The sequence below is a fragment of the Labeo rohita genome, unplaced genomic scaffold (assembly GCF_022985175.1).
Source record: "Labeo rohita strain BAU-BD-2019 unplaced genomic scaffold, IGBB_LRoh.1.0 scaffold_1017, whole genome shotgun sequence".
Taxonomy (NCBI): domain Eukaryota; kingdom Metazoa; phylum Chordata; class Actinopteri; order Cypriniformes; family Cyprinidae; genus Labeo; species Labeo rohita.
The window spans coordinates 11,051-28,736 of NW_026127139.1; the positions used below are offsets into that span (position 1 = coordinate 11,051).

At 33.3% G+C, this 17,686-nt stretch overlaps 2 protein-coding genes across 3 annotated transcripts; both read right to left on the minus strand.

Moving 5' to 3' along the window:
• Positions 1–6,766, minus strand: LOC127157230 (gastrula zinc finger protein XlCGF8.2DB). Of its 2 annotated transcripts, XM_051100467.1 has the most exons (4): positions 6,717–6,766; positions 5,431–5,580; positions 3,727–3,766; positions 1–2,317 (listed from the first exon to the last, which is right to left on the minus strand). In XM_051100467.1, exon 4 carries the CDS (start codon positions 2,310–2,312, stop codon positions 1,263–1,265), a length of 1,050 nt encoding a protein of 349 aa, XP_050956424.1. In that variant the 5' UTR covers positions 2,313–2,317; positions 3,727–3,766; positions 5,431–5,580; positions 6,717–6,766; the 3' UTR covers positions 1–1,262. The 2 variants fall into 2 exon arrangements, with proteins under 2 accessions (XP_050956424.1, XP_050956422.1); XM_051100465.1 differs by lacking the exon at positions 3,727–3,766.
• Positions 6,767–9,462: 2,696 nt separating this feature from the next.
• On the minus strand, positions 9,463–17,436 carry LOC127157231 (stonustoxin subunit beta-like). Its single transcript, XM_051100468.1, has 4 exons — positions 17,096–17,436; positions 15,074–15,247; positions 11,290–11,336; positions 9,463–10,909 (listed from the first exon to the last, which is right to left on the minus strand). Exons 2-4 carry the CDS (start codon positions 15,232–15,234, stop codon positions 10,344–10,346), a joined length of 774 nt encoding a protein of 257 aa, XP_050956425.1. The 5' UTR covers positions 15,235–15,247; positions 17,096–17,436; the 3' UTR covers positions 9,463–10,343.
• Positions 17,437–17,686: the final 250 nt, after the last annotated feature.

Here is a 17,686-nt window from a genome sequence, read left to right on the forward strand (position 1 = left end):
TGCTCCATTTTCCAAAATCTTGAAATGGGAATGTAAAAAATAATCAAACTTCACTACAAATAGTCTTTCAACAATGTATTAAATTATTTATGCCAATATTGTCCAAAACCCCACTTTTCTAGGGCATTTCCAAACTTTTGGATGGCAGTGTACTTGTCTGGCCACAACAGTTTGCCTTTGTCAAAGTTGCTCATATCTTTATTCCTGCCGTTTCTCCTGCACCAACACTTGAACACATGAACTGATTGTTCATGTACAATATCATTTACCCAGAGCTTTACATGTGACCTAGTTAACAGATGATTAACAATATAACACCATAAAACACAGTAACTTCTATGAACAGTCAATGGTTTGGTTAGTTTAGTATAGTTTTGATGAATGTCAAATAAGGTATTGGTTGACTAATATTGCAAATATTGATTTGGAATAAAGTTTATATTCACTGTCCAGAGAAAATAACATTTTGATTCTGGAAAGACATGTTGTTGTTGAATTTTCTAGTAATATTCTGTTAGATGCTTCTAAAGTGATCACTAATGTGGCAAAGCACAGAACCTGAAACATAACAATAGTGATTTGAATTGACTGTTCATTAAATATTTGGGTTTATAATGGGTCTTTACTTGATTGTATTCAGTGGGTAAAGGAGCAAATTCTGACTGCCAAGAACACTTTTCACTTTCACTTTAGTGCTTGAAACAGTGCTGTTTGAGAATACATACCAGTCAAAATGCCTGAAAATATTGATCAGAAACTGACATTTTTGCCATGTAAGATCACAAATATCATAGCAGAAAATTAAAATAATTTAGTTACTGCAACAGGGCAAAGTGAATATAATACACTATTCTTTATATTTAGACACACATATCGACTCTACTGCTGTTTGATGACCACAGCTGTTAATTAGATTAAAAAGTAGAGAGTTATCCACAGTGATACTGAAGGACAGTAGCTGAGCTCCAGGAAGATAAACCCGTTTGCATACTCAGCGAGGAGCTCAGCTCTGTTGGGTTCAAACCTAAATTAACCCCTGGTTATACAAAGCATAAACAATGAAAACTTGACAAATTTTAGATATCGGTCCACAAATTCTGACTTAGGATCCAGCCTTGAATCTTAAAACCAAAATTTTAAGAACAACTGAACTATAACAGATGGTCAGATGTTGCCACAGCAGTTCATATTTATTAGACAAGAAAAAAAGAAAGTCAAATGTATAAAATGTGAAAAATGCAATTGGTCATTAAGATGCACAATCAGGTTTGGGCCACGTTCAGCTGTGGTGTGAACATAGCTTTAATTTTGCACAGATACGTGTTTCCTGTGTCTGTATGAAATAATGGATGATTTTTCAAACTGCTCCTTTTTCTAAGCTTCTTTTCATTGGCAGAGCACTGCAGTTTCTTTGCAGAATGTGTTTGCAAATGACTTTTCAGGTCTTTTTTATATGCAAATCTGAAAGTCTTTCCACAGTCATGGCATGTGAAACATGTCTCTCGAGAATGACTTTTTTCATGCCAGGTAAGGCGTCTCTTGTCTGGGAATCTCTGTCCACACTGATGACAATTAAACTCCTTTGAGTGAAGCCTTGTGTGGTAAGTAAGGGTTATTTCACGTGTAAAACATTTTCCACACTGAGGACACACGAAAGGCTTCTCTCCTGTGTGAGTTTTCATGTGAGCGTTAAGATTACTTTTTTTTGAGAAGCTCTTCTCACATATGTTGCAGGTGAAGGGTCTCTCTCCTGTGTGATTCCTAATATGGGCATTAAGGGTTGATTTATGCGAGAAGCTCTTTCCACACGGTTTACACATGTAAGGACTCTCTCCAGTGTGAGTTTTCATGTGTGAATCAAGGGTTGCTTTATGTCTGAAACACTTTTCACACTGATCGCATGGAAACGGCTTCTCTCCAGTGTGAGTGACCATGTGCATCTTAAGAGATCCTTTGCATAAGAAGCTCTTCCCACACAGACGGCAGGTATACGGCTTCTCTCCAGTGTGAGATTTCATGTGTGAATCAAGGTGTGTTTTATATGAGAAGCTCTTCCCACACAGATTGCAGGTATAAGGCTTCTCTCCAGCATGAACTTTTTTCATGTGGTTTTTAAGGTTATATTTTTGATTGAAACTCTTTCCACATTGAAGGCAGGTGAAGTAACTGTTAGATTCGGTCTTCTGAACTTTTATTTGTGATGGAGTTGTTTCAGTCTGTATGGATGTTTCCATATTCATGAAATTTATTCTCTCATATTGATCTTTCTCTTCTATCTTTGTCAGTTCATGTCTCTCTTCTTTCAGCGCCATCAGGTCTAAAGTGAAAAAAGACAAATATAAGTTACTGGCTAAAAGCAACAGACATAAAATCCATGATAAAAGTATTAAAACATCAAAACCAACATTTTCCAACAAAACTGTGATATTATAGACTAGTCACTCTTGGTCTTAGAGACCCACCAATCTGCTCATTTTGTTTGCCTCCCTTATTTGACAAACCTGATTCACATCACCCACTCATTAAACATACAAAATATGCAGAACGGTGGCTCCCCAGGACCAGGATTGAAAACCACTGTTACAGACCAGTCTTGAATCTGCGATTTATGTCAATAAGCACTAGCATGGTTTAGGTTTCTCATATCTATACGACTGCTAATACTTTGTGTAAACAAGCAGACATTTCATCATACACGAGTATGGAGTGCATCAGGGCTCAGTATTAGGTTCTCTGCTTTTCTCCTAGCATATGCTGACTTTGTGGGACATTATCATTAGAGCTCATGTTATGCCAATGATACATTTTTACATTTTGTGACAAAACTGCACAACTGTCATTTAGTACAGGTTATTGATGTTTTTTTGTTTTTTATCCTTTAACCACGACAATCCCATTAAGATCACAGTCTTCTTCCAGGGAGACCTGGTCAAGATGGGCGCACACAAAAGTTTCATAAAAAAAAAGAAAGAAACAAGTATAAAACTACTGATCATATCATGTGTGCTTTTTCCTTCTTTATCTTTTTTTTTTTTTTAATGTTTTCAACTTCTCCTTTATTAACCCTTTCACAATATTCTATCTGAGCCCCCAGCACAGAGCCATATAGAGAGAGAGTTGCGACAACTCCATTCACTCCAACGGACCATTTTTTTTTACAGCAATGGCGGATCGTGGAGGTGCTCAATAGTTCCCGGAAGTAAGCGCTAATATTATCAGTGCCATAGAGATGCAGCAGAAGAGACCCCTGTGAATGACTTTTACAAGATAAGACATTTACAAGATAAGACATTTACAGAACAAAACTGTATATTATCAGAGCAGCGAATTAAACTACCTTATGCATTAAAACAGATTATTATTTGATTATTCCTCGCTAAATTAGTAGATTTAGGGGTTATTATTCATTCTCTTAATACGGTTTCATTCAGTGTTATATACTTGAGGCTTTTAAATGTGATTTTGCTGGTGGAAAGTTAAATATTACAATTAATTATATTGCAAAGGATGCTGATGGACCTACGTGAGAATTAAAATAGAGCCAGGCAGTTTTCATTTCAGAATCATACAAGGCTACATTACCAAAAATATATTATATAGGCTACCACTACTGTATACAGTTGAAGTCAAAAGTTTACATACACCTTGCAGATACTGCTAAATGTTATTTAAAAACATTATTTTACCAAAATAAATACATTTAAACATTGTTTATTTAGTACTGACCTGAATAAGATATTTCACATAAAAGATGTTTTCATATAGTCTATAAGAGAAAATAATAGTTACATTTATTAAAACAACCCAGGTTCAAAAGTGTACATACACTTGATTCTTAATACTGTGTTAATATTGGTAAAATAATTACAATTTTGCAGGTATGTAAACTTTTGACTTCAACTTTAATAAACGTAATTACAGTAAACGTGTACTTTATTACTTTATTTTATATTTTCTGTACTTCTTAGTTAATGTAAAAAAAAATATGCCATATATTACTATGACAGTTACACCTGTTTACAGAACTCTTATTTGTAGTTAATGTAGAAACATTAATTTTCTGTGAAGCTGCTTTGAAACACTGTATAATAAAAAGTGCTTTACAAATAAATGTGAATGGAATACAACTTGATGCATCATTTTTTCTCTCCTCTCTGTGTCAGCAGGAAAACAATACATTCATTCTGCTTTCTGTGAGTGACTCTGGAGCATTCCCATGCAGCACAGGAAACTTCAAGGACAACATGCTTTTCCGTTTATTATAAACGAACAAATCAGTTGCTGTAAATAAGTGTATAACAAAAGTCAACATACATAAAATATCTGATTAAACATGTAAAAACAATTACAAGTTTCAAGTTGAATGTACTATGAAAATATATATTATAAAATATTCTAAATATTTATATAAAAAACATTATAAATATGTATATATTAATAATTATTGCTTATATATTAATAATAATTAAATTATATATTAAATTAATAATTATGAACAAAAACATTAAACAAGATTAATTTCCCTTAATTTAATCTTATAATTCACTTAATTGGTATTAATTTTCTAAAACAACATACCAACAAAACAATACCATTTCAAAACAACAGCAAACGCAGTCTTTAACCAGTTACTTTAGCCTAAAGTATGTTAACAAGGCAAGCAGGCATAGTTGACCACATTAATATTCAAATATTAGTGCATTTTATCTTTTAAAAACAACACTGCTATAACTACATATACATACTACATATACATGTCGATGTATTTTATAAATAATGTAAATACATTCTTTTATTGTCTACTAATTACCAAAAATCGCAGTTCTACCTCTCCAACTCTCATGTATTCCAATTGCTGCTGTAGTGTGGACCTAATGTATGTCAAACTTTAAAATATTAATATGAAGTTTCATTTTTACTTCTATTTAGCTTTTTGCCAACTGTTTTCAAAACAAACAGCATCATTTTCTTAGTTTTCTTTAATATTTTTGATATAATTGTCACAATAAGACAAAACACTCTCATTGTGTTATGGCACCATCATGTGGTCGACATGTATTTGTCCTGTGATTGACTGGAACTCTTTAAGATTGGAACATTTGCAAATGCAGCATAAAAGCAGTGCTGTCTCTTTAAAATCTGTTGCAGATGACGTGGATCTGACATAAGTCAGATTTTCTCCCTATCCCTTATGGTCATTTAGGATTGCTAATTTAAGATAACTTTATTAAGTCATTGGACAAAAATTGTCATTTTCACCTTTGACATTTTATGTGTTTTTGTACGTTATTTGTCTGGTCAGCATGATTGGGTCACTCCATGTCAAATAAAACCATATAACATTCTTCAAAAACATCATTCATTTCTGTGGAGCTGGACATTTTAATTAGGATCAAATGAGTGAGTTCAGCTTTGAGAATGAAAACCAACCTGTTTGTTCCTCAGTATCTTCATGTTTGACTCTGAATGCTTCTTCAATCCTCATGTCTTCCTTCTCCTCTTTAATAAACGCCATCTTTACAATAATGTGTCACGTGGATCTGCTTTACCAGGGGTTTTTCTGTGTCTGGACACTTTGTCCTGTTTAAGATGAGAAAAAATAACCGAAAGAAAATTCAAATCTAAACTAAATATTTAAGTGCATCTCAATTAGCTCCCTAGTTACTGCACTGTGAGTCAGTCAGTTGGTATTTGATTAGGGTTACCAACGGTTTCGTATAATATAGAATTGGACCACATTTAAGGCATCAAAGAAGCGGTCCTGTATTCACAGACACACACCATACCCAACAAACTCAGATATTTGGTTATTTTTGGAAAACAAATAAGAATTCTAGGAACTTTCCATGTGTGTTTCTTTTTGTTTTAAAGCTAAAAACCTTCCCACAATATTCCCTGCAGGGTTTTTTGTTTGTTTGTTTGTTTTATTTTAATAACCATGTAAACTAATTAAAAAGTTTCAGATGTTTATGAATGCTGACCAGGAGAGAGATTATTCTAATGCTGAAATGTGCATTTTTCATAAAACAAAAACAGAATTTCATGTTTGTAATAAGCTTTAATAAAGTGTAGAAATTAGAGAAGTCAAAACACATTACAATGATCAGATAAATCCAAGTTTATTAAGGTTAGCAAGGTTAAGCATAGTGTGAAAAGCATATAAATATGGTAAATATTTTGAGCGTCACTTATTCTGTCCCCTATTTTCCTATAAAGAATCACAATTGTCCTTTACTTGCTTTTTCTTAAGTTGGCAGCCCTGATTATAAATATTTTTATTGCTATTATTATTATTATTATTATCTGTTCATTTAATATTTTATGTAACAGATTACGTTTTTACAAAAACATTGCTGCTGCTCAAAAAGTTGTCGTTGCTTGTTTGTATTTGTTGCATTTGCGCGTCGAATCACTGAATCATTTTGCGAAGCAATTGATTCAATTAACTCGGAGTTTAATAGAGCTCCGTGTCTCTCATCACAACTTGCCAGTGACCAAACTCGTCTTTACGATAAACTAATTCACTACATATGAAGCTAAACGAGACGCACCGTTTCTGTTACTCATGTGCGAGTGCTGTTTAATCATAAAAATAATGTTTACTGTTAGATAAAGTATCACAATATTTAATTCATTAATAATTAAGCCATTTTACGTTACCTGTAAACTACTAAAAATGGGTTGTAAATGTTTAAACGCTGCTTAAATACACAAACCTTTCTTCAGCCAAACCACAGATGCAGGAGAGCGGCGCAGCTTTATGACGTCACACCCCCAGACCTAAAATAAAAGTCTTGTCTATAAAAATGCAATTTTAAATGCAAAAGGAGTTCAAAGTTGATTTCTTGGTGAAATAGGGGTTTATATCCACACACACACACACATACATTTTCTATTATTTGAACGTTTTATATAATATGATAATGTTCTGACACATGCTGTGTTTAGGCAGATATTAGTGGCTCTCGATAGATTGACACAGAACCAATTGGGGAAAGAGCAGTTTGTTTATAAAATAATAATAATAATATTCATGCACATAAATTACATGGTAAATAAAAAGCACTAAAACTAAAAAAAAAAATTTTGGCCTAACATACACTCACTCTCACCTTCTCGACTATCTGCTATGGTTTTACCCTCACTTCCTCCCGTTCTCATCACATGATGCTAACAGTGCTACTGACACTCTCTGCTCCACTTTGTCTCCATCATCTTGTTTTCACACAGTCTGCCCCCTTTTCTTCCAGGCCAGCCCATACAAAACGTGCTGTGACGTGATAATTAATAATAATAATAATAATAATAATAATAATAATAATAGTACATTTTGTTTGTAATGTGCATTTTGTACAAATCATTCTTACTGTGTGTGATATGATCATGATGAAATCATAATGAAATAAATTAACACAATTAAAGTAAAATATAAGCAGCCTAGTATTAGTAACAATACAGACAAAAATATTTATAAGGAGAGAGTTCACATACACTTAAACCCTAAAACTGAGAAGCACATTTAGGAAAAGTTTACTTGAAGTCAGGTATATTGCAGTATGTGGTCTGATGCCACTGGAAAGGACACAGACCAGAGTTCACACTGTTTAGCGCCAATTATAAATATTATGTGGCAGAGGGACACTATACACAGCCTGATTTTGTGGAGCGACAATCGGCCCACATGCTGTGAAACTACAACAGTATGACTGTCATCATTGAATCCATGAATCCTGCAGAACATGAAACTGAGCTCACTGTGGACACCATCACCATCTGGTGTCTCTTTTGAATCTCTTTTGAAAGGATGTCTGGTGATGAAGACCATCGTGTCACAAAGTCACTATTAATCAATGTAGATACAGGCATGGTGTCATGCTTTCCTCATGATTACATGCATCTGGTTTTTCACTTGAGGATTATTTGGGTAAGATGAAAAGGATGATGAGAACCCTTCATCATCCACCAGCCAATATTATTTGGCGAATCTCAGAAATGGATCTTTTGACATTGAGTGATAAAGCTTCACATGGAAAGAGAGGGTTACAAAAGGAGCAGAAGCACGGCCCACTTCCACCCTCTATGGTGGGGTCATTGACTTTATTTTACAGCAGTTGTACCATTTTAATTGTACCAAATGTTGTATTATTATTTAAATAATAATACATTAATATTATTATTATTATTATTATTATTATTGTTGTTGTTGTTGTTGTTGTTGTTGTTGTTGATGCTGTTGTTGTTAAATTCTGTTTTTTAAGTGCAAAATGATTACAGCAATAGTAAGTTTTTTATTGATTTGTTTATTGGTATATTTAAAATATAATAAAAATAATATTTAGTTAATAATTATAACAACAAAATATAGTTTTATTTTATTTTTTAAATAATATTTATTATTTTTTTATTTTAAAGTTATTATTGCAATAATTATATTGTACTGTAAAGAAAAGGTCAGTATATAATAAGAATATTACTACTACTACTAATAATAACAACACTGACTTTATTTTACAGTGCAACAGGATTATTATAATAGTAACATAATTTATATTTAATAATTAAAATATATAATTAATATTTTGGTTATTAAATACTCCCTTTTTATTTTACAGTATTATAGGATTACTGCAATCATAAAATTATTATTATTATTATTATTATTATTATTATTTTGTATAATACTGACATTTTATTTGACAGTTATTTTGGCTATTACATTTAAATTATAACAAATATAAGACATGTTATAATTTAAACAATCATAATAACAAAAATATCAGTTTCATTTATTTTAAACAATTAAAACAAATCAATAAAGGATCTTCTTATTGCAATATTGAATATTTATTTAATAATAAGTCAGTATTTATTAATAATAACCAAAATATGAATTTTATATTATTAAGAAAAGATAACATAAATTATGTTATAATTGTACAGCAATATTATATTTATTACAATATATTATTATTATTATTATTATTATTATTATTATTATTATTATTATATTTTATTTATTTTCCTATCATATTAAGAAAAAAAAAAAAATAAATAAATATGATGGTTGTTTTTAATTTATTATTGTTGTTATTATTATTATTATTATTATTATTATTATTATTATTATTATATTTTATTATTAAAAGATAAATCATTTTGTAATTCCAATATGTACATCAACATCAATTATTATTATTATTATTATTATTATTGCAATTTATAGAAGTACTACATAAAAAGTACTATATAAAATTATTTTTACTTTATTGTAAATATACCAATTACACAAATAAAAACTCCTAAATTACCGTTGCATATTGCACTGTAAAACAACATTTCAGTATTTAATAATAATAATAATAATAATAATAATAATAATTAATAATAATAATAACAAAAATGATAATAAAAACTAAATGCTTGTAACGTGGAGAGGAAGACGAGTAGCGACCGGATCCACATGCAAGCTTTTATTGGAAGGGCAAGACAAAAACATGGTAACAAACAAGCTGGGTCGAAAACAGTGGCAAACAGGTATGTAGGAGCGAGACACAAGAATAGTCCGTGCAGCAGGCGTGGGTCGATGATCAGCAAACGTAATCCAGGGGGAAAGGTGAAGGGATAATCAGTGAATCAAGCGAGTAGTCCAAAAGGCAGGCGGCAAGACGGACGAAACGAGATTGCCAGGCTAGAAAACAGAACTAGGGAACTAGGGATACAACAATAAAAAACACCACAATACTCGGTGAGTCACAGGGGGGAAAGTCCGGGGCTTTTATAGCGCGCCTGATTGGCCACAGATGTTTGTGCAATCAGCGTGATGGGTGATGGGAAACGTAAATGGAACAACAGTGTGAGATGTTAACAAGATACACAGCGACCTCCGGCGGCAGACTGACTAGACAGGAATCATAACAATGCTGTGATTCATTTCATATTTTATGTCAGAAACTCATTTCAGTCTTATGAGGAATCGATTATATTCATGATACAAACATCAATTAAAATCTGATCTCAAGTTGATTTGTCATTGTTTTATTATTTCTGTACAAAAAATAGAGAGAAATTAATTACGTTAATAAATCATGATTGTGACATTTTTATATTTTAGTTGTAATAAAAAATGATTTATGAGACATGACAATAAAAACAAATATAGACTCACACACTGATGTTACTGTCTATATGAGGATTTATGACATAATTATTCTGACTGTTATTTGAGTGACAGAAGTTGAGCTGCAGTATTAATGTCATGAAGAGACTCAATAACATCTCACTCTTACTGATTCATCATCAACTCAAGGCATTATGGGTAGAATCTCTCATCAGTCTATTCTGATTCACCAACACAGTTTCACTGATGATTCTGAACCAACATAAAACCCAGGATAGAGCGGCTGAGTGAATGTGGTCTGTTCTGTGTGGATGAGACTCATTGTCTTTCTGGAGATGCTGTAGAAGGACAGAGTTCCTGCACTCTCATCCACATACACTCCTATTCTATAGATATTATTATCATCCACATACAGACCTGTTCTATGACTGATGGGATTTACAGGGAGATCAGTCTGTATGTTATTGTGTCTGAATGAGTAACTGGAGCGAGAGCAGCTCAAACTCCAGGACTGATCATTAGATCCAAACAAACACTCATCACTGTCTCCCTTCCTGCTGATGCTCTTATATGACACTGATATAAACACACCGTGATCAGGTCCACTCCACTCAATCTCCCAGTAACAGCGTCCACACACACTCTCTCTACACAACACCTGATACACATTAAATCTGTCTGGATGATCAGGATACCACTGATTCCCATATTTGTTTGTCACCTTTCTGTTTTCCTCAGACAGTCGGAGTTGAGTGTTTGCTGTGTTTGGATCCAGTGTGAGCAAACAAACCCCTGAACACAAGAACAGACACATTTATAACACAACAACAATCACTACAGCTGTGTGTGTGTGCGTGTGTGTGTGTACCTGGTATTTATCACGTTATGGGACCAAATGTCCTCACAAGGATAGTAATACCAGTAAATTTTGACCTTCTGGGGACATTTTTTAGGTCCCCATGAGTAAACAGGCCTATAAATAATGCAGAATGTTTTTTTTTTTTTTTTTTTTTGATAAAATAAAAGTGTGCACAGTCTCCTATGAGGGCTAGGTTTAGGTGTAGGGCGATAGAAAATAGGGTTTGTACAGCATAAAAACCATCACATCTATGGAATGTCCCCATAAAACATGGAAACACAATGTGTGTGTGTGTGTGTGTTTGTAGACGTACATTTCTTCAGTCCTGCTGTAATCCTGGATTCTCCTCCATGATCCACACTAGAAAACACACATTCAGACAGTCAACAAACTGTTGCTACGGAGTTGCCAAGGTGCTCAGGTTGATTGCTAGGGAGTTGCTATGTAGTTGCCAAGGTACTTGGGTGGTTGCAGTGATGTTGATAGCATGTTCTGGGTGGTTGCTATGCAGTTGCTAAGGCACTCAGTGTGGTTGCTATGGTGTTACTATGTAGTGTCTAGGATGTTCTGGGTGGTTTCTAGAGTATTTCTATGCAGCTGCTAACATGCTTGGGGTGGTTGCTAGGCTGTGGCTATATGGTTGCTAGGGTACATGGTGTGATTGCTAGTAGGGCTGTGTATCTGATACAGGACTGCACTGTTTATTAGACAGCTGTTTATTACACACTGAATACTGTAGATCATTGATAACTACAGACAGAGCAGACAGTTGAGCTCATATATTCATAAAATCATCTTTACATTGCTGGTAGGTGATCACTGCACAAATAATAACACAATCTCTACCTTAAAAATATAAATAAATAAAAATGAGAAGTGTTGTAAACTAATGCACTGTCTTCACTGTAGTTCACACACACACACACACACACACACACACATTCAGACACAGAAACTTCAGCGCTGACCGCAAATTTTAGTAATAAAATATTTTAACTGCTGAAAAACTACATGATCTTTCTCTGCAAGGAGTTTGTAACATCACTGTTATTTGAATCAATTAAAGTCACAGCTGCACTGATAAACGATAAACACAGCAAAAATGGAAGTGATTCACACACACACAGTCTCTCATAAATGAACACTTTCTGAGAATAGATTATGATGTGTAGATCACTAAACTATGAGTTTATGGTGTTTTCAAAAAGCAGTGCTTTTATCTACTGTGGAGAGAGAGCACGTTCACATGGCTGCCAGGTTGACAAAAATAAGCAACACATTTAGCAGATATTTCAATATTTCTAATGTGACGCTCTGTCTCAGTGATTACATCTCTTTATATCAGGCAACCTAAGTTGTGTTCCTCTGTGGCCAGATTCAACTTTGTTGTAGCCTATAATATACTTTATTCACTGTTTTTCTGTTTTAATCTGTTTTTTTTTTTTGTTTTGTTTTTTTGCATTCAAGTTAAGTGCAATCCACTGCTGTGAACTGATACAGAAACAGCTGCTTCAATACCCTTATCGTCAAGTAGTACATTGTCATATGTATCGAACACAGCCCTAGTTCGTAGGGTCTTGCTATGCTATTGTAAAAAATAGATAAAAATAGTTAAATAAATTGTTGTGAAATATTATTACAATTTAAAATAATTCAGAATGATTTTAAAAATGAATCAGAATGATCATGTGACTTTATATTATCATGGCTGATAAAACAAATCAACTTTGCATCACAGGTATAAATTTTATTTTTAAAGTATTTTAAAATAGAAAACCATTATTGTATATTGCAACTATATTTCATTATATTACTGTTTTATCTTTATTTTTGATCAAATAAATGCAGCCTTGACAAGGAACTTAAAAAAAACATTAAAATCTGACTGATCCCAAAGTGTATAAAGTGCATACATATATAGTGCTGTCAATTGATTAAAAAAAAAACTAATCACACTTTTTTTCTGAAATGAATTGCAGTTAATCCAACCCAACATTAAAGTTTTTAAATATACTTTTATATTGCAATAATTTTTGCATTCAGTCTTCAAATGAATGTACAAACAACGTATATAGTATATTTTAATATTTGTTTAATGACATCCTTTTCTGTTTGTTTGTTTGTTTTTAGGAAGTGGTCTGTATCAATGATACCAATACTACTGATGTCTCTAGAAAATTGTTTTTTTTTTTCCTTTTTATTATCCATTAACTATAGCCATTCAGCATTATGTACGGAAAGCACTTTATCAGTATAGTTTAGCAACTTAAAAGCTGCATGATATATTTTACAAGCGAGGTGACAATGGTGCTTTACCGCACTTAATCTCTCTCTCTCTAATAACTTTCATAAGTCTGCTATCAACAGCTCAAGCCTCTGTTATTCTAAAATGAGGTTTCTGAATTAGCAACGGAGGCACTGAATGAGATGCATAAGAAGTTAATCCTACTAACAGTAGTGTTTTAAGTACAAAAAAATGGATGAAAGCATTGAAATAAATCACCTGATCTATGTCTTGAGGTGTGGTAACTGTAGTATAAATTGAATAATTGACTAATATTATATAATGCAATATTTTTTCTAGTAATTCAATGGCCCAGAGTCAAATATTTATTTACATAATTAAGAGCTATCAATTTTAACATTTATTAGACTTTAAAAAATACTTCTAATTTAAAGGAACAATCTTCACCTAAACTCATTATAAAAAAATGTCATATTTGGCCCTTCAGCAAGCAGGAAATATACAGAAAACTAATCACTTATATAATCACTTAAATATCAAAAACTAAATTCTATAATTAAATATAGATGAATCCTTGTTGTTCTTTGATAGACATCACAGCAGCTGGGTTATTAGATTATTTTGCTTTTTTGCTGGGTTATTTGATTATTCTGCTATTTTTAAGAGCTGCCGCTGCTGAACATGACTTAACTGATGGTATAACTACCACTGCATGCTTGTAGTTTATTTCGTGCTTTGATATGAAATTAAACAGGTGCGTCACTGCATTTGTGTGTGCAACTGAAGAACACACGCTACCAGCACAGTACAATGGTTGACAGAACAGGAAAATTAATTTTTACTGACATATGACCTGACAACATCTCATCTGACTGCAGTTCACTGTTGTTCTACTGAAGCTCCTCATCACCTGTACCATTTTTGTGCTTTGACTAGCACCTAGTGCTGAGGGGAAGTTGGAGAGTGCATCTGAAAAGTCTCATTGTAAAGATGTTCTATAAATAAATAAATAAACACATTTCTTTTCAAGAAAAAAAGAGACAGAAGTAGCAGTTGTGAGTGAAGTGTCTAACCCTATCCCCGCCCTTTTTTTATATATTTTTAATGCGTTAAACTGAACAAAAATGAATCGCTATATATATATATATATATATATATATATATATATAAACAGTACTGTGCCAAACTCTTAGGCCACTAGTATTTTCACCAGCTAAAACGGTTTAATGTCAGTTATTTCTATCTTTTTTCAGTCCTCTATCTTCATCGGTGTAATAATCCGATGAGATTTTTGTTTGCACAAGGAGTCTGATAACAGTCAGTGCTTCACACAGAGATCTGATCCCATCATCATCCAGTCTGTCTGGAATGACATGAACAAACAGAAAGGGCACAATTTTTTTTTAGTTTTTCAGTTAGTTTTGCAGGTAGGTCTCTTGAAGCATCTTGGAGTTTTTTTGGTTCTTCATGTCATTCCAGATGATGATAGGATCAGATCTCTGTGTGGAGCACTGGCTGTTGTCAGACTCCTTGTGCAAACAAAAATCTCAATGGATTAATACAGTTAATAGCAAAGTGAATGTTTGGAAATGTAAACTGATATTTTCTACTGACACTACAGCAGAAGATAGAAATAACACATTAAAACATTTTTTTAGCTGGTGAAAATACTAGTAGCCTAAGACTTCTGCACAGTACTATGCAACTGTATATATGCATGTGTGTGTGTGTGTGTGTGTGTGTGTGTGTGTGTGTGTGTATCTATGTAAACGTGTATAAAGTGTACAGTATATAGAACATAGCCAGTGAAGAGTTGAAATAGAAAAATGTAAAATCTTCCTGGTAGACATACTTGAGTTTGTCCAGTAAGCAGGTTGAATCCAACAGTATTTCAGTGAGGAGTTTGATTCCTAAATCTCCTGGGTGATTGTAGCTCAGATCCAGCTCTCTCAGGTGTGAGAGGTTTGAACTCAGAGCTGAAAACACATAATGACAGCCTTTCTCTGTCACCATACAGCCAGACAATCTGAAAACACAGCAATAGTCCACGTGACAATCAGACAACTCTCTTTCACATGTTTATACCCATTTCAGCCATGATGGTACCCTAATTGTCATGAAACAAAACAGAAAACAGTCCAGGCAGAGCAAGACAAGATAATAAATTGTATTATGTTTATTAAAATAACCGATCGTTTCACTAGATTTCAAGCCTGAAGGACTTGATTAATTGGATCAGGTGTGTGTAATTAAGGTTGAATCTAAACTCTGCAGGGCTACCCTGGTGAAAAAAAACAGCATATGCTGGTAGTTATGTTTTGATGCTGGGATGCTGGTTAGGTATGTTTTGGTGCTGGTTTAAGCTGGTCCTTTGCTGGTTTATGCTGGTCCTTAGCTGGTTTATTCTGGTCATGTTGCTGGTCAAGGACCAGCATAAACCAGCTAAGGAAGGACCAGCTTAAACCAGCACCAAAACATAGCTACCAGCACATGCTGGTTTTTTCACCAGGGTGCGGCCCTCCAGGAAAGGAGTTTGATACCCCTGAGCTACAGCGATAACTGGATTAGAGATTCCTGAAGCGTCGTCAGTATTGTTACTTCTACTACAAAGCATATGTGGAGTATCTATGCAAGGGTGCCCTCCGGCATCCGAATCAGAAAGAGCTTTATTACCAAGTGTGTTTTACATACAAGGAATTCGTCTTAATGTTAGGAGCTTCCAGTACAGAAAATACAAACAATTCAAACACATTGCAGTGAATTAAACAGTGTATTCAGTAATGCTCACAACACCCTATTTTGGGTAATAATAGGTAAGATAATACTTTTCTCTAAAGAGACAGAATTTCCCTGAATTATCGTCATTGATATTGTTAATAAATACCAGACATTATTGTGATAAATTTTTAAAACCATATCACCCATCCCTAATCAGAAGGTTTGCCTGAATTTTTTGATTGTGCTCCAATTTCTCTTTATTTCTTTTGTGCTCCATTTTTCTTTAAATTAAGAGTACAAGTGCTACACAAAAGAAAATTTTTGAACATAAACATTCCATTAATCAAACATTAATACCCAGTATTTTATGTACCAATCATTTTTCTTAACTTATGATACAATTTACATAAAATCAACTGGGTAAAATGTGGGTGCAACCAAACAAAAGCCCTGGTTTTAAATTACTGCTGCTCAGAGCATTTAATTTAATTAATTTAAAATGATTTCAGATTCTATCAAAGATTTAAATGACCAAATCCAAACTACCAGTACTCTGAATGAAGCCATGTATTACAATGTAGGCTACACATACATAAAGAACAAACAGAAAAACAATCATAATAGGGTGTTTTCCCATGATTTAAGTGTTTAATCTGAAGTTACTAAGTGAGGTTTCAACTGTAATCATGTGGAGTGAAACGAGACAATACATCTGGGATTGACACTATGAGGAACATCATTAGCTCTACTGGTGTCTGAATCATGTGTGTATACACAACAAGTATATTGGGTGAAGACAGCCTATGACATAATCACTGGAGCACCATAAGTATAAGAGTGCACCTGCAATGTACATCATTTATTTTTATTTATTTATTTATTTATTTATTGTCTTTAGGAGCTGCTTGTACACACGTAACATAAACCCTGAATGTGCTCATGGAACTGCATTCATGGTCATTTCTTTTCTTTGTTCTCTCTAGTGATGAGATGATGATGATGATGATGATCATGATGATGATAATAATCATCATCATCATCATCATCACCATTATCATAATCACCATCATCTAGTGATTAGGTGATTAGGATGGCCAATTAAATAAAATGATGTTTGATTGAAATAAAACAGATGTTTGATGCATTTACCATTTACCTCAGAATCTCCAGCTGACACTTTGGACTTTTCAGTCCATCAGTAAAAGATTTCACTCCAGAATCCTTCAGGTCATTGTTACTCAGGTCCAGCTCTCTCAGGACAGAGTTTGAGGATTGTAAAACTGATGATAAACTCCCACAAGACTGAGCAGTGAGATTACATCCACATAACCTGTTTAAAGAACAAAACAACTATATTGAAAACAAGTAAATGGCCTTCCTTTATATTTTAAATGTATGTTTCAGTAATTCAATTCTTCATTAAACATGTTACAGCAATGCAGGGAGGGAGGAGTGGATCCAATTTCAGCAAGTTTGTGTTAATATAAATTAACAACAACAACAACAACACAAAAATGTCTAATGTCTAATGACGAAAAAAATACAAACAACAAAACAGCTGACAAACATACGCCATGAAACCAAGGAGTATAAATGAACAAGATATTGAAAAACTAGACTAGACATATGAGACAAACTAATCTAATTATGAAAACAAAACATACTTAGGACCCAACAAGATAAAAGTCACAGGAAATAAACAGAGGTAACTAGAACTCAGATTCAACAGGATGAAAGGATAAATGAA

Excerpts from the sequence above, each read along its gene's own strand:
- LOC127157230 (XM_051100465.1), bottom strand. The coding sequence starts at position 5,515 with ATGGCGTTTATTAAAGAGGAGAAGGAAGACATGAGGATTGAAGAAGCA. Across the intron at positions 2,318-5,430 it reads AGATACTGAGGAACAAACAG|ACCTGATGGCGCTGAAAGAA; the intron begins GTTGGTTTTCAT and ends TTTTCACTTTAG.
- LOC127157231 (XM_051100468.1), bottom strand. The coding sequence starts at position 15,234 with ATGGTGACAGAGAAAGGCTGTCATTATGTGTTTTCAGCTCTGAGTTCA. Across the intron at positions 11,337-15,073 it reads TGCTTACTGGACAAACTCAA|TGTGGATCATGGAGGAGAAT; the intron begins GTATGTCTACCA and ends TGTGTTTTCTAG. Across the intron at positions 10,910-11,289 it reads TACAGCAGGACTGAAGAAAT|GGGTTTGTTTGCTCACACTG; the intron begins GTACGTCTACAA and ends TCTTGTGTTCAG.